This window comes from Leptonychotes weddellii, chromosome 12 (assembly GCF_054177405.1).
Source record: "Leptonychotes weddellii isolate Sample4059 chromosome 12, ASM5417740v2, whole genome shotgun sequence".
In the NCBI taxonomy this organism is placed as follows: domain Eukaryota; kingdom Metazoa; phylum Chordata; class Mammalia; order Carnivora; family Phocidae; genus Leptonychotes; species Leptonychotes weddellii.
The window spans coordinates 68,872,242-68,896,333 of record NC_138380.1 but is presented as its reverse complement, the minus strand read 5'-3'; the positions used below and the strand labels follow the sequence as shown (position 1 = coordinate 68,896,333).

General features: G+C 37.0%; 1 protein-coding gene and 1 long non-coding RNA gene across 3 annotated transcripts in view; one reads left to right on the top strand and one right to left on the bottom strand.

The window, feature by feature from the left end:
- Nucleotides 1-6,434: 6,434 nt before the first annotated feature.
- LOC145716583 (uncharacterized) lies at nucleotides 6,435-13,787 on the bottom strand. The gene is made up of 2 exons (XR_014139377.1): nucleotides 9,767-13,787; nucleotides 6,435-8,902 (listed from the first exon to the last, which is right to left on the bottom strand). It is a non-coding gene; the product is annotated as an uncharacterized LOC145716583 (long non-coding RNA).
- The window catches only part of DMTF1 (cyclin D binding myb like transcription factor 1), a 43,774-nt gene continuing 28,769 nt past the window's right edge, over nucleotides 9,088-24,092 (top strand). Inside the window, exons 1-4 of one of the 2 annotated variants that reach the window (XM_006729596.3) lie at nucleotides 9,088-9,235; nucleotides 19,902-20,024; nucleotides 21,199-21,315; nucleotides 23,063-23,185. In XM_006729596.3, coding sequence (XP_006729659.1) covers nucleotides 21,207-21,315; nucleotides 23,063-23,185 — 232 coding nt within the window. In that variant the 5' untranslated portion in view covers nucleotides 9,088-9,235; nucleotides 19,902-20,024; nucleotides 21,199-21,206. The remainder of the gene's footprint in view (nucleotides 9,236-19,901; nucleotides 20,025-21,198; nucleotides 21,316-23,062; nucleotides 23,186-24,092) is intronic. The other variant, XM_031024073.2, reaches the window with a different exon arrangement.

Sequence of the window (24,092 nt, the reverse complement as noted above, 5' to 3'; positions counted from 1 at the left end):
AATAAAAGCAAAAATAAACTATTGGGACTACATCAAAACACAAATTTCTGCACAGTGAAGGAAACAATCAACACAACTAAAAGGGAACCTACTGAATGGGAGAAGATATTTGCAAATGATATATCCAATAAAGGGTTAGTATCCAAAATATATAAAGAACTGATACAACTCAACACCCAAAAAACCAACAATCCAATTAAAAAATGGGCAGAAGACATGAACAGATATTTCTCCAAAGAAGACACACAGATGGTCAACATACATGAAAAGATGTTCATCATCACTTACCATCAGGGAAATGCAAATCAAAACGCCAAGGAGATATATCACCTCACAGCCGTCAGAATGGCTAAAATCATCAACACAAGAGACAACAGTGTTGGTGAGGAAAAAGGTGTTGGTGTTAGATGTGGACGAAAAGGAACCCTGATGCACTCTTAATGGGAAAGCAAACTGGTGCAGCCACTCTGGAAAAAACGATGGGAGTTTCTTCAGAAAATTAAAAATAGAACTACCCTATCATCTAATAATCATACTATTGGGTATTTACCCAACAAATACAAAGACACTAATTCAAAGGGATACATGCATCCCTCTGTTTATTGCAGCATTATTTATAATAGCCAAACTATGGAAGCAGCCTAAGTGTCCGTCGATAGATGAATGGATAAAGAAGATGTGATATATATCCCACTGTAGATATATAATTCAGCCGTAAGAAAGAATGAACTCTTGCCATTTGCAACAACATGGATGAAACTAGAGAATATAATGCTAAGTGAAATGAGTCAGTCAGAGAAAGACAAATACCATATGATTTCATTCATATGTGGAATTTAAGAAACAAATGAGCAAAGGAAAAAAAAGAAGAGAAACAGACCAAGAAACAGACTTCGAACTACAGAGAACAGATGGTGACCAGAGGGGAGGTAAGTGGGGGGATGGGTGAAACAGGTGAAGGAGATTAAGAGTACACTTATGATGAGCACTGAGTAATGTATAGAATTATTGAATCACTATATTATATGCCTGAAACTAATATAACACCGTGTATTAACTATACTGGAATTAAAAAACTTAACAATATTAAATACAGATTTATAATGTAATTTAAAAGAAAAACACTGTGCTTTGATGAAGCAAGACCAATGAGCATTGATCCACCTGTCCTAATATTTGCAATTCAGACTAATTTGATGATACCAAGTGATTTGATTCATATTTTGTCTTAATCCCTCATTAAGTCGTTAATAATGAGCAAGTTTTATGGGCAGTTGCAACAATTCAGTAAATTGGTACTTTAACCAAGAGTTTTTTACAAAGACACATTGAAAAAAAACTACTACAATGTAGGCTCCTCCATTAGAAAATATGTACTTTGAGGGCAAGGACATTATCTCTCTTGATCTCTACCATATTCCTTCTCCCTAAAATAGTGCTCGGCACAAAGTAGGTTCTCAGGAAGGTCTGCAGAATGAAGTCAATGAATAAGTGTACCAGAGATGTGCAAACTCCTAAAGCTATAAAGGTTACACACGTTCCTTATTTCTTTCTCTTATTTCTTTCACTGTGTATTCTGTGCAAGGGAATTAGAAGTACATTGAAAAAAAAAAGAAGGGGATAAATCAATGACAAGTCTTTCAATGATAGAAGACCTTTCACATTTGGATTTCAAAGCATATCCCTTTGGTTTTCTTATTGACGAGGCTTGTCATTGGTCTACCATAGTGTAACACTTAACAAATTCAAACCACAGAATTCCCATCTTACTGTTGAAGCTACTACTCTGGAAAGAAAAAAAAAAAAAAAAATCTTGCTAAACAACAGGGACCTCTGCTGGTTAAAATGTAGTGCTTCTACCCTTAAAATATTGCATCTAGATGGACAAGGAGATTTGGGCAATAAAGTAACTCCAAACCTTCTGTTAGACAAATGCTCACTTTCAGAGCATTCTGTTAAAATAACCTCCTTGCGCTACAGTAATAATAAAAGATAGCATGTATTTTATTCCAGAGTTAACAAGTAGTGACACTATCTGAAAAAACAACTGAGCTCTCTCCGTAGTCAGTTAACTATTGCCAAAGAAGAGAAATAGCTAGCTTCCTGATCTTTTGGCTTAAGATATTAATTATTTGTGAACTCAACAAACATTTAAGAATCTATTAAGTTAAAATATTGTGCCATATGCTGACAAACTGAAGCCATAAGATAAGGCAGAGGTGGCAGACTGTCCAGCCACCTCTGGGCATTCGCTGACCTCCAGTCTTAGAGGAGGGGATTTAAAATCAATTAACTTTGTAAGAGAAACTGAGCCTACCCCTTTTATAAAACTGTGCTCTTTCCCTTTTATAAACATAGAGGCCAGTTGCTTTCTACAAAAACATTCTTTCCCATATTAACTGGACAAATGTTCTCCCATCTTTTACCCCCTACTATGGTGATTTCTTCTCATCTTTCCAGTCTCTGTTCACATGTCTTCTCAGAATGCCCTACTCTGAACACCCTATGGAAAGCTCACTTTCAGAGCATTCAATTTGTGTCCTCCTTAGAACTTATAAAAATTCGCAATTATTTACTGGCTTATTGGTATATTATCCCTCTCTCTCCTACGAAAGACTGTAAAGGAACAGGTCTTTGAGTCTGGGTCCAGACATTCTCCCAATTTTAGTCAAGTAACTTAACTCTTTTATTTTGCACAAAAAAAATTTCAAGAACAGAATGAACACTTTTATCCTCATTTGCTGGGAATATCCAAAGTCTTGGTTCTCCATTTTCCTAACTGAAAGAGAAACCAAACTCTGCTAATGTCCCGTTAATAAGTCTCAGTAAAGACCTACTGCAAAAGAAAAAGTGAGGAGGGTATAAAGAGGTGGTGACTAGATTGAGAGATTGAAAGAAGTGTGGAGATGAGACACTGACACAAAATGAGGGACATGAAAAGGGGTTTAGATGGAGTGCCATAAGCCCCAGAGAAAAAGCCTAGAGGAGAAATGTGAGACGAAAGAGGATCTGGAAGAGCCTGATGTGTGGGCCTAATTAGGGACAGGTTGTTCTTTCCCCTATTAGCATAGGAATCCCCATCGGATGTCCAGAACTTCTTGAAAGCCATCCAGTACAACTCACGAACTGTATTAACATGACTCAGAAACTGTGCGGAAAGAAAATGGACTACTCAGTAATTGTATTTTTCATGTACTTTGAACAAAAGCCCTTGCAAACATCTCTTTCATACCATCCAAGACCCGAGATGATCATCAAACAACAGAACCTGCCTCTCAGTATATGAAACACTTTTGCATTAATATATCATCTTTCATAAAAGAAAGGTAATTTCATCAATATTCTATCACTGATGAGCTTCAAGAAAGTGTTAAAAAAATCTAGAGTCCAAGAGAGTTAATCATAACTAGCAAATGCAGCAAATACCATAACTGTGCTATAAAATACTTTTATAATATAACTTCTATTTGGGGTAGAACTATTTCTCATGATTTCTCTACAAAATATTTAATGCCTAATTAGGTAAATCCTAGGATAATATTAAAAATCTCTTACATTCCCTAGGTATACAGTGATGAAGTACTAAGGTAGAAATAACCTAGATGTGTAACTACAGAAAGTTGCCCTAGACTTCAAATTATATTATGGATAGTCCTTACAATGATTATTCAAGTTAAAGATAATATGGTGTTACTATAATAAATTTAATTTTATTATTTTTTAATTTATTACTAAAAAAAATTTTAAGTATACCCATTTCTCCCACCCTCCTCCAATCACCTCTGGCAGCTATCAATTTGTTATCTATACCTATGAGCTTGGAGTTTGTTTTGGGGGAAGGGGGTATTTGGTTGCTGTTTTTTTAAGTTTCCACATATAATCATATGGTATTTGTCTTTCTCTGACTTATTTCACTTAACATAATACCCTTTAAGTCTATCCATGTTGTCACAAATGGCAAGATTTCATTTTTTATGGCTAAGTAATATTCCATTATATATATATATACATATATATACATATATATACATATATACATACATATACATATATATATTTTTATATATATATGCATATATATATCTTCTTTATCCATTCATTCAGTCATGGACACTTAGGTTGTTTCCATAGCTCAGCTATTATAAATAATGCTGCGATAAATATGGGGTGCATGGATCTTTTTGAGTTTGTGTTTTCGTTTTCCTCCAATCAACACCCAGAAGTGGATTATATGGCTATTCTATTTTTAATTTTTTGAGGAACATCTGTTCTGTTTTCCATAGTGGTTGCACCAATTTACATTCCCACCAATAGTGCATGAGGGTTCCCTTTTCTCAACATCCTCATCAATGTTTATTTTTTTAATTTTTTTGGTAATAGCCATTCTAACGGTGTGGAGTGATATCTCTTTGTGGTTTTGATTTGCATTTCCCTGATTAGTGATGTTGAGCATATTCTCATGTACTTGTTGGTCATCTGTGTCTTCCTTGGAAAAATGTCTATTTAGATCTTCTGCCCATTTTTTAATCAGATTGGTTTTTTTTGCTATTGAATTGTATGAGTTCTTTACACATTTTGCATATTAGCCCCTTATCGGATATATGATTTGCAAATATTTTCTCCCATTCAGTAGGTTGCCTCTTCATTTTGTTGATGGTTTCCTTTGCTGTACAGAAGCTTTTTAGTTTGAGGTAGTCCTATTTATTTTTGCTTTCGTTGTTTTTGCTTTTGGTGTCAGGTTCAAAAATCACTGCCAAGACCTATGTCAGGGAGACTATTGCCCATGTTTTCTTCTAGGATCTTTATGGTTTCAGGTCTTATGTTCAAGTCTTTAATCCATTGAGTTAATTTTTACATATGATGTGGCCCAGTTTAATCCATTTTGAGTTAATTTTTATATATGATGTGGCCCAGTTTCATTCCTTTGCATGTGGCTGCCCAGTTTTCCCAATACTATTTATTGATGAGCCTGTCCTTTAAACATTGTATATTCTTGACTCCTTTGTCATAAATTAATTGACCACATATGCATGGGTTTATTTCTGGGCTATTTTGTTCTATTGATCTATGTGTCTGTTTTTAATGCCAATACCATACTGTTTTAATTAATATAGCTTTGTAATACAGTTTGGAATCAGAGAGCATGATGCCTCCAGCTTTGTTCCTCTTTCTCAAGAGTGCTTTGGTTATCTGAGGTCTTTTGTGGTTCCACACAAATTTTAGAATTCTTTGTTCTATTTCAGTGAAAAATGCCATCAGAATTTTTCAGGGATTTCACTGAATCTGTATATTATTTTGAGTAGTATGGACACTTTTACAATCAGTATTAATCCTTCCAACCAATGAGCATGGAATATTTTTCCATTTATTTGTCTTAAGTTCCTTCATTAATATTTCATAGATATCAACACTCAGGTCTTTCACCTGCTTGGTAAATTTTTAGGTACTTCGTTCTTTTTGATGCAGTTGTAAATGGAATTTTTTTCTTAGTTTCTCTTTCTGATAATTTGTTATTAGTGTATAGAAATGCAACCAATTTTTGTGTATTGACTTTGTATTCTGCAATTTTATTGATTTATTAATTCTAACAGTTTTTTGACAGTCCTTAGGATTTTACATATATATCATGTCATCTGCAGATAGTGAGTTTTACTTCTTCCTTTCCAATTTGGATGCATTTTATTTCCTATTCTTGCCTAATTGCTGTGCCTAAGACTTCCAATACTAGGTTGAATAAAAGTGGTAAAAGTGGGTATTCTGGTCCTGTTCCTGATCTCAGAGAAAAAGCTTTCAGCTTTTCACCACTGCATACGGTTAGCTGTGGGCTTGTCATATATGGCCTTTACTATGTTGAGGTACAGTCCTTCTTTATCCACTTTGTTTTTATCATAAATGGATATTGAATGTGCTTTTAAAATTATATATTAGACTAATATTAAAATACATTTGTTTTCCCCAATCTTAACTGACTTTGGAAAAGGTAATTATGAAAGAAACCTACCCAGAAAGGGAGAATTATGAGGATGTGCTTGACTTTTTCAGAGAATTAACAGCAGAGTGCAGCAGAGTGCAGGCTGCAAAATTTTGCAGAGGACAATGGATAGACAGACTATAATTTAGATACCACTCTGCATGCCTTGGTGAAAAAGAATCCTATATGGTTATGCTTTATGAAAAGGGTGGCTAATTAGGAACCACTTCTTCGTAAATGTTAACAATTTTACATATGTAATTATTATTTCATTAGAACTGCTCTGCGAGTAATTGCTTTTCTGGTTCATTTTTAAGTGCTTACTACACACGTCAGGCTCTGTGCAATGCATGCCTACATTATTTTGGGAGGTAGATTTTATTATTCCCATGTTTTGAAGGCAAATGAAACTGAGCAGTGAATTACCATACCCACTACAAAGCAATAAAGCCAAGATGCATACTCAGGTGTAACTTCAACATCTATTCCCCAATACAATCCTACTTCATGGTTTTGCTTACATATTACTTATGTACCCACTTAAAAATTGAGTGATATATGTAATAACCAAATAGGATACAGAGTATCACATATTGGTAATAAATTTAGATGTAATAAAATGCTGCTTCTGGCATTTATTTTTGAAAATTGGTCGAACATGTCCATGTTCCTGTTCAGTAAAGACTCTGGAAACTGGTTGAAATAACTTGTTTTTGTAATAAAAAAGACTGTTGCCAAAGTGTACTTTGTGAGCTGCAAAAGAGTAGTAGAGTTCAGAGCAGGGGCTCTGGAGCTGAGGATTTAATTCTGACTCTATCACTTATCTGCTGTGTGCCCCCGACATTTTTTCACTTCTTTCTGGTTGTCTAAAACAGGATTCATTTGTAGTAACTGTACTAATGCATCTGACACTTGTGAACATTAAATGAGTTTAATACACGTAAAGCCTTTGACACATAAACACTCAAAAAACTCTGGCTCATGTTGTCCAAATCCAAAGGCTTATTTCACACTTTCATTCCTTCTTTTTTCAAATAGACTTTTTTTTTTAAGAGGAGTTTAAGATGCACAGCAAAACTGAGAGAAAGGTACAGACTTCCCATATACCACCTGCTCTACACATGTGTAGCCTCCTCCATTATTATCACCCACCAGAATGGTACCTTTATTACAAATGAAGAACCAACAATGACACATCATTATCACCCAAAGACCATAACTCACATTAGGGTTCACTATTGGTGGTGTACATTTTGTAGGCTTTAATAAATGTAGAAGCACTTGTATCTACCACTTCAATATCATAGAGAATCGTTTCACTGCCTTAAATATCCTCTGCTCCATGTATTCCTCTCCCCAGCCCCAAAACTTGGCCACTACTGATCTTTTTTACTATCTCCAGTTTTTCCCTTTCCAGAATGTTATATAGCTTGAATCATACAGTATGTGACTTTTTCAGATTGACTTATTTTACTTAGTTATATGCATTTAAGCTTCCTTCATATCCTTTCATGGCTTGATAGTTCATTTCTTTTTAGCATTAGATAATATTCAATTGTATGGATGTACCACCATTTATCCCGTCACCTAATGAAGCACATCTTGGTGTCTTCCAAGTTTTGACAATTATGAATAAAACTGCAATAAATATCTGTGTGCAGGTTTTTATGTGGACATAACTTTTCAACTCATGGGTAAATATCAAGGAGCCATTGTTGGATCATTCAGTAAGAATGTTTAGTTCTGTAAGAAACTGCCAAACTGTCTCTCAATGTGACTGTAACCTTTTGCATTCCCACTGGCAATTAATGACAGTTCCTGTTCCACATCCTCACAAGAATTTGGTGTCGTCTGTGGCTTTTATTTTAGTCATTCTAATAGGTGTATAATAGTATCTCATCATAGTTTTACACTCCTTTTGTGAAACCCAACGATTATGACTGAAAAATTCTTTTACCCCAAAGAATAGCATGGTTATGTGGACTACTGCTGGAAACTATGTACATCTGGCTTAAAATCTAAGTATTTGTTTCTAAACCCATTTCGTTGTATAGTTTTTTTACCACCACCACCACCACCAAGTCTTTCAACAATACTTTGTAGTCAAAGGAAACCACAACTGCATAGAAAAATCAAAACATGCTTAAATAATGGAGGGGGGGATTACTAAGCATTATTAACTTCATTAGCTACTTAGGATCAATTTGGGAGTACATAATCACATTCTCCATAGCCTTTTTTTGACCTTTACGACTGAGGCGGACTACATTCCCCTTGTGACAACGTAGTGGGAGTCTACACATAGTTGTTGGAAGCAAGAACATTAGTCAAGTCTAACTTTTATAACTTCTGTCATCTCAGTACAGAAAGACTACAATAAATCTAGTTTTATAAACAAGTAAAACGAGATCGGAATCATATAGTTGTAACAGGTTCGGACCACTCCACCATTAAGATTTTCAAACTCGAAACTCTCTAAAATCACAATCCCTGCCAGGGTCTCACGGAGCTTCTGAAAGACTGGTCTAGGGGATAGGCCCGACTATTGGTCCTTTCTAAAAGTTTCCCACGTAATTGAAGAGCAGCTGGCTTAGAAAAGACAGTGCTTTAAGACGGACTGTGCACTAGAGTAGCATCTTGCTACGCTCACAGAGGATACTTTTGACCAGAACTGCGTCACACGCCCAAAGCGCCTACGGCAATGCAAACTAACTGTGAGGGGCCAGACAGAATTCCCGGCTTTCTTTTGCATCTAGACAAGGCTCTCATTTCGCTCCGTGCCCGGCTGTATCTGCTCTGGAGCCTGGCGAATTTCTGAAACTCGGCCAGCTGGGCCCAACTGCCCCCCGAGCCAGCAACACCACAGTTACGCCAAAGAAAGATGGGCCTCCTTTCCAGCATCAGCAGCAGAATCGTCGGTACCGAGATTTCCTAGTAGGAAGAGAGAAGAGGAGCGGATCACAAACAAACGCCACACAGACCGGCCTCCGAAGCTCCATTAACCCGGGACTTTTTTCCGCGCTCCGACTTGGCCGGAAATGACGCGAGCAGCCAACACGCAGGGCAGTCCCAAGGGAGAGGAGAGCGGGAGGGGGAGCGAGCGGGGGCTAGGGGCGGGGCGCGGTCGTAGCTCCGTTTCCGGTGGCTCGTCGCGCTCGCTCACTCCAGCTGCAGCCACTCTTGCCCGTGGCTGCTTCCTCCATCCTGGTATTTTTTGGAGCCTCCATCCTGGTTCTTCCAAAGTGCCCGGACCCAAAACAGGAAGTAAGTGCGATGGAACCTTCAGGTCCCAACCGCCGCCAGGGCCGCTCCGCCCAGTGGAGCCTGTCCGGCCCCCTTGCTGCCAGTGTGTTCCCGCCGGCCGGCGCAGGCTGTGGGCACCCAGGCACCGCGGGCGGGGTCGGAGCTGGGCCTTCATGATGCTGAAGCTGCCGTCCCCGCACGCTCAGGCCAGGGCCTCCCTCTCAGGGCCTGACCCGCGGCGGTGGCTCGGGCTACAGAGTGGCGTAGAGAGCGGCCGCCGAGGCGCAGCAGCGATCCGGCGGGGGCGGAAAATGGCGGCTGCTTCGGAGGAGCTAAATGGCGCCGGGACCCCTGGGGGTGGGGTGGGCCGGGAGCTTCGGTAGAGAATTGGACCCGAGAATGCGGAGAGTAAGGAAGCCTTAGTTGCTTTCTCGTGGTGTTCCTTTTTTGTTTTTTTTGTTACCTTTTCGGTTTTATGTGGTCCAGTGAAGGAGAGGTGGGCTTGAGAGAGTTGGGCGGGTCTCGTTACCCCCCCCCTTTTTTTCCTTTTACCTTGTTTGCGTCTTAGACTCTTCCATCTTTCGGGATTCGTTCTAGCTCTGCTATTCAAGGCCCATGCAGAGGCAATCGAGGTTGCTGGCCGTAGTTATCTCTGTCAGCCTCTCAAAAAGGACCAGCACTGACTGCGGGGAGAGTGTCCTAGTCGAGCAGAGAACCGTAAAAGGCGTCTGCAAAGTAGTAATTGTCATATTTTGCTGAGTTCTGAGGAAGTTTTTAAATTTTTTAATCTTGTCCTTTAAAATGGACTTTGTTTTGACCCAGTCTCTGGCGTAGATTTGAGAGTGGGGTGGCCAAGTGCCGTTCTATGCAGTTGAATGATACAGCATCTGTTTTTATAATAAAAATACTCGGTGAAGATAAGGAGAGGGTGATAATTATATGGAATGTAAGTCAGGACTCCCTCTCCCTTTCCATGTTTGAATCTGGAAATTCAAATTCGGTGTGTGGTTGCTTTTCTTGTAACTTGATTCATCGTCATGTACCTCCTGACAGTAGGCGAGGCTGCTTGTTGGGACATCCGACAAAATTCAGTCTGTAGGGTGACTTTCGAGTATGCAACGTTTTAAGCATAGAATAATACCATTTCGAATTTTTTTATCTTTTACTAATTATATCTTTATTTTTAATTAGTGCAAGGCGATTAACCATTTATAGCTCTTAAGCTCCAGTCCAAGTAAGAAAATACTCTTCCATTGTGTTGAAAGTTTTACAAACGGGAAATCTTTTTTTCTTTTTCAGTTAAAGGTTTTCATATTTGTCCGTTAAGCTTCTTTCTTTGAGCCGGCTTTAAAGTTGTTTCTAATAATCTTTTTAGTATTACTCTTTTGTTTTGTAGTAATTTGAGTAATTACCACCACTTTAACATTTGAAGGTTATGTGGCGGTAAATACCAAAAACTTAGCGTTTTACTATGGTGGCGTAGTGATAAGAGCGCATTAATTAGGTTAAGATTGAGAAATTTAGTTAAGATTTAGGAAGAAATTAAAATGCAGTTCCTTAACCTTACAAAAAAATTGTCAGGCTGTTTGAGAAAAATTTGGTGTGAGAATAGTTGTTTTTTCATTCACCAGGGACAATAAATAGCTTGAATTTGGAAAAAAATTACAGTTATGAAAAAGACATTTCATGTTTATCTCATCATTATTACTTCCATAAACTTATGTGCCACCAAGAAGCTAATTTTTTGTTTTGTTTTGTTTTACTATTTTAGTTTATAGGCTCACCCCAAAATAGGCTTTTTGGGACTGATCTAGAATCTGCATTTGCTGCGTGAATCTCTTTATTTGATTGCAGTTGAGCTAGATCGTGGAGCCAAAATGCTATTGCCCTTTTTTCATCTACAGTTAATCAGTAAGTACTGGGCATTGCATACTTGCTTAGAACTTCAAGTTCATACCTTAAGCAGTGATATGAATAAATATATACTGTATAAATATTTCCCACAGAACGTTCAGGTTTTAGAAATATTTTGAGGGGAAGCAATCACAAGAACGTTTTGGAGTTAGGATTTGATCTTTGAAAGCAGAGTATGGCTGGGAGATGGTTACTAATAGAGAATTATATCAAAAGAAGGCAGATATCCCCTTGAATCTTTTTTAAGTTCCCTTTTTTTTTTTTAAGGGTTGGTTGGTTTGTTTTATGATGGAGCAAGTTTATCTGATTTCACCCCAAGGCAATGGGAGAGAGAAGCCTTATTTGTAAGGCTAGATATTGCTAGTTAGTATTGAAATACAAACAACAAAAGCTTTTCCTTTTATTCATTTATCTCTCCAACATCTACAGACCCTAGTTTTTATTAATGTTGTAATAAAATTGTGTGTTCTGACAATAACCTCATATTATTGTAAACAGTTGCTTTTATCATGCTCCATTAAGTACATTGGCTTAAAGTTAACACCCGTGAGGATGAATACACTAATGTGAAACACTAGCATCCCTAGGGATTTACAACCTGGCACATAGATGTTAAAAATTTAGGAGGGTTGGGAAGTGTTTTTTAAAGTATTGAGCTCCTAGATCACATTGAACACACATTTATAACCGTTCCAGGGACAGCAAAACTTTAGAACAACAATGAAGTTGAAGAGTTCTTTTTTTTTTTTTTTTTTGGTCTTAGAGGCTACTTATTTAAGATGGGATGTTTATCTTCTCAAAATGGAGTTTTATTTTTAAATAGTCAATCTTCTCTTACTGCCCTAATCTTTAACACTTTTTTTCCATATAAAAGGTTTGCTTAGGGATTGGTGTACCTCTAAGTGCTTTGCAATTTCAGTTCCAAAGCTTTTTTTATTCTCAAATGATGGGAAATGACCTGAGAAAGTTACGAACCTGTTGCTTTGTTAAATGATAGATTTATTAAACATGGCATTTGTTTGCTTTCATATCATTCCCTCCCCCCACCTTTTTTTCCCTTTTGTGAAGAGAATTCTTGTAATAGAAATCACAAACAGGTTTTGGTTTTGGTTTGATTCCATAAAGATAAATAAAAGAAGGAACCTGTTTATAACGTCTGCTGCTTCGAGTTTGTGGAAAGATACCCCATTCCAGGACAGAATTCCCGAAAGAAGGTGTCAGGAAAAAGCACACCAGAGATCCCTTTATGAACAGGGTTTTTTTTTGTTTGTTTGTTTTTTTAAGCTGACACTGTTGTCAGGCCATTCTTCCAAGCACTGGGTTGTCAACAGTAATCTTTATTTACCATCACATACTGTGTAGCAGAAGAAATGCTCATTATGTTTATTTACTGACTATGTGTATGTTTGTATCTGTCAAGAAAGTGTGCTTTAAAAATAAACTTCAGTGTACATCGGAGGACTGTGGTGATAATTTGATATATTTCCATTTAAAGAGCTTCTAATGGTACCTTGCATAAAGTGCTCAATTTTGAATGGATGAAATTTTTAAATGTAGCCAAATATACATTATAAGTTCTTAAATCATGCACTGGGTGAAAAATAGTCTTTCTTTTTAATCAGCAATACGGTTTCATTGTCAAACCAGGTATGAAATGCTGCACCTTGAAATGAACCATACTGCCAACTAATTCTCTTTGATAATAACATTGTTTTTCAGTAGTTGGTTAATTGGGGGTGCTTGGGTGGCTCAGTCAGTTAAGGGTCTGCCTTCTGCTCAGGTCATGATCCCAGGTCCTGTGGATTGGACCCCGCATAGGGCTCCCTGCTCAATGGGGAGTCTGCTTCTGCCTCTCCCCCAGCTTGTGCGCTCTCTCTCTGGCTCAGTCTCTCTTTCAAATAAATAAAATTTAAGAAAAAAATAGTTGGTAGTTGAAATCAACATCTTAAGCAACTAAAACCTTTTATAATAAACTCCACAAACAATTTTTTTGACTCAATGTGTAGTCATTATTTTGCCACCTTAAAACTAAGCTATTAGGATCATTAGTTACCTTAGTCTTGTATGCTTTATGTTCATTTATAGCTTTGCTTCTCAAACTTTTCCACAAAGTGTATAGAAGAGCAAATCCCCAGGGGCCTGGAATCACTGTACAAAGCATTCAATCTCAGTGTGAAGCGTCCCTATTCCTATCTTGAATAAAACCAGTATTCGCAGCTTTCTATTCTGCCAACGATCTGTGTACTCATGTTCAGGATATAGGCACTTGTTTCTTATTCTCTTCCACTAAGATGTTCTAATTAGCAAAGAGTTGTATTCTTTTAAAATATCTTAAAACATATCTTTAAATTTTTTATTACATATTACTGAGGAGATCCACTTTAAGCATTTCCTAAGGCATTAGTTAATATGCAGTGATAGGTATGGTGGTGGTCATTATGGGGTCTTCATAATAGCACAACCTCAAACAAAAATGTTGATTTACAGGATAATGGTTAGATAAATTTAGATACTATGTACCCATTAGAAATGCTTTGGAAGAATAAGTAGAAATATTGGAAAATAGTCTTAATAAGGTAAGTACAGAAAAAAAAAGTTCTAAAAGATGGAGCAGTATGTTTGGAAGATCATCACAAAATGTTACAGAGGAATATATGAATAACTTATATTGGTTTAAGAAAAGACATCTAAAAATTAAATGTGGCCTTACTGACTTATTAGTTGAATTACCCCAGAAACCTTGCATCTCAGTGTTTTTCATTCAACTCATTCAATAAAATTCTAGTGTTACACGTTCTGTAGCTTGCTTGATTTCCCCGTATAAAAGTATCTTAGAATACTGAATGCTTAGTCTTATCACATCTTTCAGTGTAGAATTCCGAGTCCAAACTTGGAGGGTCAGCAACTTTTAGCTCCTGTGCTTTTCATGATCTCCACTAAAATATATCCTCCCACACTTGGAACTGTTCAGAAACTGGTACAAATTTATCTACAAAACTAGTTCCCAAACTAGGAAGAAATGCCACTTTTGGTTGTAGTTTTTGGAAGATACTTGACATTTTACTTGGAAAATTAGGACCATTAAAGGCCTACCTTAGAGATACTGCAAGTTCATTCCCAGACACTGCAATAAAGCAAAGATTGCAATAAAACAAGTCAAATGAATTTTTTTGGTTCTCAGGGCATATACAAGTTATGTTTATACTTTAGTTCATTTAAAAGCATGCAAGAACATGTCAGAACCAATGTGCGTAGCTTAAATAACTGTTAAAAGATGTTATCTGAGCTATCAGCTAGTCTTAAGCGCTGATCGCAGATCACCACAACCAATATACAGTTGTTGGGTGCTTAGGGGAGGTGGCCCCCTGGGCAGTTGAAAATTCCTGTATAACTTTTGACTCCCCAAAAACTAATAGCTTACTATTGACCAGAAGCCTTACCAATAACAGTCAAGTAACACATATTTTGTATGTTACACATTCATATACTGTATTCTTAGAGTAAACTAGAGAAAAAAAATGTAAGAAAATCCTAAGAGAAAATACATTTACAGTACTGTATTGTAAAAAATCCGCATATAAGTGGACACAGGCAGCTCAAACCTGTGTTGTTCAAGGGTCAGCTGTAATAATGAAAAAGTTGAAAATAGTTTGAGAATTACCAAAATGTTACACAAAGTGAGCAAATGCTATTAGTAGTACCAATAGACTTGCTTAACACAGGGTTGCCATAAACCTTCACTATATTAAAAAACTTAGTGTCTGTGAAGTGTAATAAAATGAGTTATGCCTGTATGTAGATTTAGTTGATGGAACTACCAGTCTAAAATAATCCATTGAATAAGAACTTCACATCAATACCGGAATGAAGTAGGATGAAGGATTCATTTCTTTAATTAAATTCTGTATTAAGTACCAGATCCAGAGTTGTTCTTTTGTCCTACGTTAAATAGAGTTTTCATTCGTTGGGAATTCTAAATGAAGACAAATATATTTCTCATTTAAATCTGGATGTATTTCATTATAAATCTTTTAGATCACATTTCACATGTTCTTTTCTTGATTTTATTAGTATATTGTTGCTGTTCAAGATAGCCACCAAATGATGGGTGGAAACATGCTAAAAAGCCATTTCACCAGTTAAAATGGCTGTTAAAATTTTTTTCCTCTTATTTCTAGTTAGTGTAAAAATAGTACATACGGTATAACCCTTTACAGAGAATAAAGGGAAGACCTCAGTAGGCTGATGACAGTACAAAAGAAGACTAAAAAGTTGATGTATCTTTCTGATATATTTCCCCGATAAACCAAATAAGGAACGGGTCCAGAAGCTAAGCATAGTTTCCTGTTTAATGAATTAGAATGGAAGGCAATAAAATACTCAGCTTTGTACTTAGTATCACAAGTTTATTCACCAACATTTCTTAGGCACTCTCATAGTCCTATCAGAATACAAATGTGCTTTTCTAAATAACAGCTCTCTAGACATTACTATAGCTAGTACTCTCACTTGCCCTGAAAACCAAACCTCATAAACGACCTGTTGTTTGTCTTGTCTCCGTACTTTCAATTCTCTACCTATTCCAATAGGGCTGCTGTCCCCAATGTACCTCAGATACTTTTAAGGCCACCAGTGTTCTCCATATTGACAGATCAAATAGTAACCTCTCCATCGTCTTACGTCTCTGTTAACACGGTTGACTACTTAATGCTCCTTGAAAAACACTCTGTGTCTCTTGATTAACACCTTAGTTTTCTTTCTGCATCACTAGCTGGTCCTTTTCAGTCTCCTTTGCTTGTTTATATATAGCTTGATTTCCACCTGTTAAAGTCTGCTCTAGAACTGGAATCTAGGCTGTCTTATCTAACCTCTCTGGGTGATACTATGTTTAAAAATTATTTGCCAGGGCTCCTGGGTGGTGCAGTGGGTTAAGCTTCTGACTTCTTGGTTTCAGCTGAGGGTTATGAGATTGAGCCCCATTCGGGCTCTGTGCTCAGGTCAGAGTCTGCTTGAGACTTTCTCTCCGTTTCCCTCTTCTTTTACCCTCCCCCCCCAAATAAATAAATAAATAAATCTTTAAAAAATGTATTTGCATGCCACTTGTTTGTCTTGATATGTCTAGTCCTTGTTGAATTCCAGCTTCTAACTGTCAATGTGATCTCTTAGTTTGAATGCCTTACAACGTTAATCATTCATTCTAATAGTAATAAAAATACATAATATATATCTGAGTGCCACCAGACTCAATCAGCTGTTCAAGCCAAAAGCCCAGGAATCAGCTTGAGATAGCTCCCCTTCCCTTTATGTCCATCTCTTCATTCAGCACATCCTGTCCACACTGCTCCAGAATATATCCTTTGTTCAGTCTCCCTCCTTTGACTGCTGTCAACAGTCCAAACAAGAATCCTCTCTTGGACAGCAGCTTGTCTTCATAACTTACTCACCCATTCTCCATACTGCAGTCTAAGTGATCTTTTAAAAATGTAAATTATATTCCCCAACTGAAAACTATCCAAGGAATTGTAAGGCCTTGTGAGATCTACCCCTGTCTTTATCTCCAAACTTCCATTCAGCTACTCTCCTTTATGGAAAGCCTCAGCCATACTTGCTGCTGGGTTGTTTTTTTGGTTTTTGGTTTTTTTCCCGCAACAGGCCAAAGCAGGTCCCACGTTAGGGACTTTGCTATTAATCAGTTCGCTAGCTTGCAGTCACATGCTTGTAGTGGTGTCTCCTCATCTTGCTGAAGCACTGGAAAGTAGCCGTTAAGGTACTGTTCCGTGTTGGTAGTATGATACTATTTCTGTAAAAAGAGTATATGTAGCAAGAAGGGCTGTATTGACTTACATATGCATTAAATAGCTGGAAGGAAGTCTGAGAAATTGGTAACAGTTTACCTATAGAGGGAGGGGGACCCGGTGACTAGGGAACTGGAGCAGGAAGCAAACTTCACTGTATAACCACCTTTATCTTTTGAATTTTGAACTATGTAAATGTGTTACCTATTAAAAATAAATTTAAAATAAAACCAGATTAGTTTCTTAAATATTAATAAATACACTGACCTCCTAGCTCTAACTACAGTGGGGGAGACCTCAGGAAAGTGAGTCATATCTAAACAGACAGTTTAAAAAAGGGGGGGTACGACATCCCCAGTGCCTAGAGAGTACCTAATATGTAGTAGATAAGTGGTAAATATTTGTTAATTGAACAAATATGCTTGTTAATTTGACAAGCACCTTAGAATAACATTTACTAATCTCAAACATGAGTTGCCGAATTTTTAAAAAATGAACCTAGATTTCTGATTTAAAGCTACTACACTGCATAGGATTACCTGTAACCAATACAGGTTTTCAAGGATTAAATATTTTATTTCAGCTAGCTATCTCGGACTCCTTTTTTCTGGTATTATTACCTCACCATATCTCCATATTGTCTTAAATCTATATTATTTTTTCTTAGTTTCAGATTAATTTGGGTCCTGATGAAATTGATTAAAACACTAAACTAGTGACTACTTTGCACCTATCAAATGAGCTCTTGTGCTCTTTTTTTGTTTTGTGCTTTCTTAAAAAAGAAAGGTTGCCAAGAATAGAGTTTCTACCTCAGTGGTTTGGATATAAATTCAAACAATCTTTCTGGAAAACAGACTGCAGTATTAATGCAGGCAGGCCAGGCCTGAGGACTCAGAGGACTACAGGACCAGCCAAGGGGGTTCTAGGCTTCCCACGGGCTGGAAATAAAACTCACGGCAGCAAGAAGTGAGAGCAGAGTTGAATGAATATATAGAAGAGAGCAGATACTGACAGATGGTCTGGGAGACTCAAAGGAAAACAGGCATGAGTCTCATCTTTGTTTGCTGGTCTGGAGTTATTATTAAGGACGGTGGTCTGGTGTACATGTCCTCGCAGGCATCCAGGAACTGGTCAAAGAAGGACTAGTGCTCAGGTGTCCTCCTCAAGTCACTTAATGGCCCTGGAGCCTGGGGTCTTGGCATCTGGGTGTTTGGAGTCTGTGGTCTTGGAAAACATTCATGAGGACCTCATCTGGCCACTCCTTAGACGTTATCAGTTGTGCTGGAAGACTTCAAAGAAATCATTAACTCCTTGACCTTTACAAGGAGGACATAGATTAAGGCATGTATAAAGTGGGGGTGCAGGTCCTAGCAAAATTAGAAGCAGGAAAAGGAACAAAGAAAAAAGAATAGCTTTTTTTTTTTTTTCCATGAGGTCCCTTACAGTCTCCCTGTCTCAGCGTGACTTAAGAGTTCTAAATCTTGGGACGCCTGGGTGGCTCAGTTAAGTGTCTGCCTTCAGCTAGGTCATGATCCCAGGGTCCTGGGATCGAGCCCCGCATCGGGCTCCCTGCTCAACGGGGAGTCTGCTTCTCCCCCTGCCTCTCACCCCACTCTTGTGCTCTCGCTTGTGCACTCTCTCTCTCTAATAAAATCTTTTTTTAAAAAGTTGTAAATTTTGTCATATTCTTTTATGTAATAATTTCCATTAATTAATACTCTTTAAGGAAATAGAGTGTATAAATGTTTCAGTATGTTTTAAGGAAATGAAAAATTTGGAACAATACAAATGTCCAGTGATAGGGCAGTTATTAAATAATGTCATGTTTTTTATGTGGTGTAAGTTTTACATGATACCGAAAACTTCAGTTAGATAACCTAGCTTGGTTTCATTATACTTTTTAATATGAATAAACTCTAAAAAGCAGGATATAAATTGCTTATACACTGTAGTGTATACACATTTATAAACACACACACAGCAAAGAGTGAACTCTGCTTTTGGTAAGTTTATGGATGAGTTTTTTTAACATTGAATTTATCCATCTTCTGCAATATTACTAAACAGCCTTTTGAGAAAATTTAATGGATTAGAAATAAGAACAACATGAAATCTAATAGCTGACTGGAGGTTTCTCTAGCAGGATCTGTACCTTTTCACTGCAGACTTATTTATGTATAGCAATTCTCAAAATATAACCATCCTGGAGAGAGGCGTTCTCATTAGAACACTGCTAAAATGGAAATTTCAGCTGTTAGCTTTTGCTGAAATACCCCTTAAATTTCAAATTGTGTTGAACTTTTTGATTCTTTGGATGACCCTTTGGGATTATAATGAGTTTATTGAAAGAAACCTTTAAAACACACTTGTGATTTTGTAAGTTTCACATTGGATTCAGGAGCTTGCTTATAATTTATCTTTTCTGGCTCAGTTGTTTAGGGTTTCTTTTTTTTCCCACAGATCCAGAGGCAGGATTGTTCACAGATATGATATAGTTTTTAATGCTTTAAGATGAAATACTGTATTATGTATAAGGAGGTGTTAGTAAATTACATAAAGAAAAAAATACAGTTACTGGTAGTATTTGTGGTACTCTACACCCTGGGTTAGGTTGCATGTACTCTCTGCAGTTCAAAGAGCCAGTAGCACAGTTGAACCTCTTTTTTTTTCCTGAGAATATTTGCCTGTTGAGGGACAACTTGGGTTGAGAATCTGCCTATAAACTACTTTATGTTCTTATTTGGAAATAATGTACTAACTTAATAGGTACAAGATCTCATTTCTGCCTTTCATTGGGGAATACTTTCAAAGGCTGATTTGATTTCTAAAAGGTCTATTTAGAAAAGAATTCTGGTTTTTGTCTTTTCTTTTTCTAGTTGAGACATCACAGAGGCTTGAGGCTAGAGTGTCATGAACGTACCAGCAGAACATGATTGTTCTTATTGAAGCCTTATTGTGTAATGCTGTAACTTTTTCAGAGTGTTGCAGAGGTAGGAATATGGGAGAGAAGCAGTCTGGATAACATGAAAGTGATGCTGGTGTCTAAGGGAAGGCGACTCGATTCTTTGGGAAGGGCTATACCTGATCCATCTATTTTCTAGGTAAGCCTGCGTTTGTTCCAAGGACTTCACCTGTGTTTTGCAAATTTTGGTGATAACTAGATCATGATTTCTATTTATCTTTAATTTGGGGAATTTCATCTTTATTATTGTAAAATGACTGTTGTCCATTAAAACAGTAATTTGTATAGTAAAACCTGAGTGAATCATTGGATCTTCACCATGTGAATGTCAATAGATTTTAAGTTTTTCTGCCAAGGGAAAATGCACTTGAATAAATGGTAAATACGTGAACAGACTAATATACTGTGTATAGGAGCCAAATAAATATTGAGTGATTAGTATACATTAAGGTTTCTGGACTCTATTAGTTAGTTGGTAAAAAATATGTGGATAAGACCAAAATTGAGTACTGAGGGAAAAACTTAGTTGAACATTATAAGGTACACCCCAAAGACTTCAACCAGGCTCTTGATTTTAATTCAGTACATTTCCTCCTGTCAACCATGAGGTATTGTATTGTCAGACTCTGATCATTCGGTTTGTCTGAACAAGAGGAAAATAATGTATGTGTAAAATAGCAGGTAAAGGCACTTTAAACAAAATCACTTCTCTATTCCAAAAGAAGGCCTACCTCCATATCCATTTAAAACAGTTTGGTCAGTGATGGATGTATGCGCTTATTTAATATCATGGAAAAAAACGTCATGAGGGTAATTCCATTGTGTTCTTAGTTTTCAGATAATAATAGAGCTTAAATACTTGTAAAAAGTGTTTTGGAGAAATAATTATTAGATTTATCTTAGATTTCTAAGTTTCAAGGTTTAATGAATCTTCTGAATCAGAAGTTAAACACCTATTTGAATATATCACAGAATTGCCAATAAATAGTGGTGAGAGTTTTGCTAATAAGATGTAATATTTTATGGATAAGACAACTTGGAACAGTCATTTTCATCGGATGTGGTAAAACCAAGTCTATTTAAAAAATAAATGCCATAGGTTTTTAATTAGAGAAGTCAGATTCTTGCAGATTATTACATCTCATTCTAAATAATGGGTATAACCTTTTGAAAGACAATTTTTGAAGCTAAACTGTCACTGCAGTTGAGCTGGTATAAATTGTGGGGTTTTTTGTGGGGAGGAGGGGGAAGTTGGAGGCTACTTTATGTTCATATTTGGAAATAATGTTTTAAATCTGAAATCTGTTCTACAGATTTGAGTATGAGCACAGTTGAAGAGGATTCTGACACAGTAACAGTAGAAACTGTGAACTCTGTGACTTTGACTCAAGACACAGACGGGAACCTCATTCTTCATTGCCCTCAGAATGGTAGGAGAACCTTCTGGCATAGAATTGTGGATCTTTTTGAATTTTTGGATTTCATGTCACCTTTGATCCCTTTTACCCAGATAGGCAGTTGAGGCTAGGACAGTAGAAAAGGGGGTTATCTCTTTGGATCATGAATTAACCTTAATTTATATTTTTATTTTTTTAATATACCTTTGTATTTTTAAAATTTACCATAAATTTGAACTTTGAATCTCGTAGCTACAATCTATTGCACCTACAAAGATGATGATTAATTAACTGTAATATACTTCCTTTTTGATATCATTTGGTGCCTGCAATGTATGTAGTACATTAGAAAATATAGTAGTCCTGCCAATTTTTTTGCTAGTCTGTTAGAGGATTTTACATGAATCTTTGAATAAGATTTAATGTGATTATCTATAATCAATTAAGATTTCATAGCTTTGAGGCTTGTGATTTTGTTGTCACTTCTCTACCTATTCCTTATTTGTATTTGCTTTTTATTTTGCTTTAAGTTTATCTTTGCTTAACCTAGGTTTTATCTTCTTTTCTCTCATTCAGTACTTAATTTCTGGTTATTTTATTCAAACTTGGGATTTTAACTACCACCTACCTATTAAAATGATTCAAACTTCTTTTTTCTGAATTCTTTGTGTTTCTCATAGACACCTTAAATTTCACATGTTCCAAACTGAATTCTTTTACAAAATTCCCAGACCCAGTTCTCTTTCTCAGTCAGTTTCATTACTTAGTAACCCAGATCATAAATGTGGGTAGGAATAAACCCTTCTCTCATCTCCTACGTTCATTCCATCATGAAAACTTGTTGATGGTATTTTGTTTCTTGAGTCCATTGCTTCCTTTGTCTCAAGTCCCGCTTTCTTAGTTCAGAGTCTCATTTCTCACTTGGGAGGCCCTAGTAGCCTTTTAACGCATCTCCCAACCTGAATTCATCTTTCAAACTGCTGATGACCTTGCTCATGATACTCAGTAGTGTAGGAAGGTTGGTTTGTTTGTTCTGTTAAGTGTCCTGTGGTTTGTACAGTACAGAGATGGATATCTTCTCCACTTTCCTTCCAGCCTCACTTCCTGCCACATTGCATATATCTGTGTCCCAGCGAGTCACAGCTGGCTTTTTTTCCTTCCATACCTTAAGCTTTTCATACCTCACTGTCACTGCAAATAATTATTCCTAGTGCCAGTAATGATCATTACCCCTGGCATCTGTTCATTCAAGTTCTTTCCAATTTAAGATACCTTCTCCAGGAAACCTTCCTTCACCCAGAGTCTAAATTAGATGCCTCTCCCCTCATTCCACCTGCATAGCTCTTAAAACACTATTGTGAAATGGGTGCTTTAGTCATCTCCACTACCCTGTGAGTTCCTGGACAGAGAAGAGTATCTGTCATTGTTCTGTTCCCAGCACTCAGAACATAGTGGGCATTCAGTAAATATTTGTGAGTGATTTAAATAACCAGCCCTTGTCTTAATATGTGAAATATTTGGAAAGACAGGTAATTAGTAGCACAGAAGTGTGATGTTTAAAAAGTGGCGCCTCTCTTCTCATAGTTGTTGTCAGAAGCAGAGGAGCTGAGGTTCTGCACGGGGGACAGAGAAGGCGGTGCCGTTTGGGGTCCTCCTTGCACAATTGGGTTAACTAAGCAAATTGATAAGAAGATTGTCTTACAGTTACTTGTTGGAAGATTGTGGGTTTTCCTCATTGGTTCGAAGATTTTGAGATTTTTGTTTTATTTTGTTTCATTAGAAGCTGATGAAATAGACTCAGAAGATAGTACTGAACCTCCACATAAAAGGCTTTGTCTGTCTTCTGAGGATGATCAGAGTATCGATGGTTCTACTCCTTGCATATCAGTTGTTGCACTGCCACGTAAGTCACTATGTGTTCAGAACAGAGGTCCCTTCTGAAATCACAGTGTAGCTTGGGAGACATGGAATTGGCATTCCAAGGTTGACTTAGACCCATTATTTTTCTCTTCTTTGAGTCAAAAGAACTCTCAACTAATACTTAATGAGTGGGCGTGGCTCTGAATGCTTCTACATATATTGCCTGTTTTGATCTTCTCAGCCTTTTTTTAATTGTTGTCGTCCTCCCCGCCCCAAACTTTTTTAGATGTTTTCTCCTGATCGTGCGCTCCCCCATGAAATGGTAATACCACAGACACACTGTTTTTTTTTTTTTTTAACATACTGTATGTGTGTATTGTTTTATTAATGAGAATGCTTTCTTTCACCCACACCTCACCCAGAAGCATGTGTACCCTCATTGAGAAGGCATGCTGTAGAGTAGGTATTATGATCCCTGTTTTATAATGAGGAAACTAAGGCACAGAGAGGTACGAGAACGTGTCTAACGTCATACCCAGGCGTTCTGGTTCTTGAGAACTTTAATTTTGCTCTCAGCATCAAGCAAAATCACATCTTCATCCAGTTGGAAAAAATGAAGATTAGGTTTTCATCATGGCAAACCTTGTCTTCACAAGTAGACGTGCACATTTTGGGTAGAGTATATTGCTTATTCAGTTGAATAGAAAAGAAACCATAAAATATCCGTTCACTGTGAGACTTTATTCAAAGACATTGTTAACGTTAATATTACTAATATTGCTTCCAGTGGCATATATAAACATAACCTATTTCTGGTTAAATGAGCTTTTCCTTCTAGTGGTGGTTCATATGATTTTTAAACTCCTAATTTGACCATCATAGCTGTGATCCACTCTTAAAACTCGATTCACCTGTCTGTACAGATACAATCCTATATGGCCATTTACTAA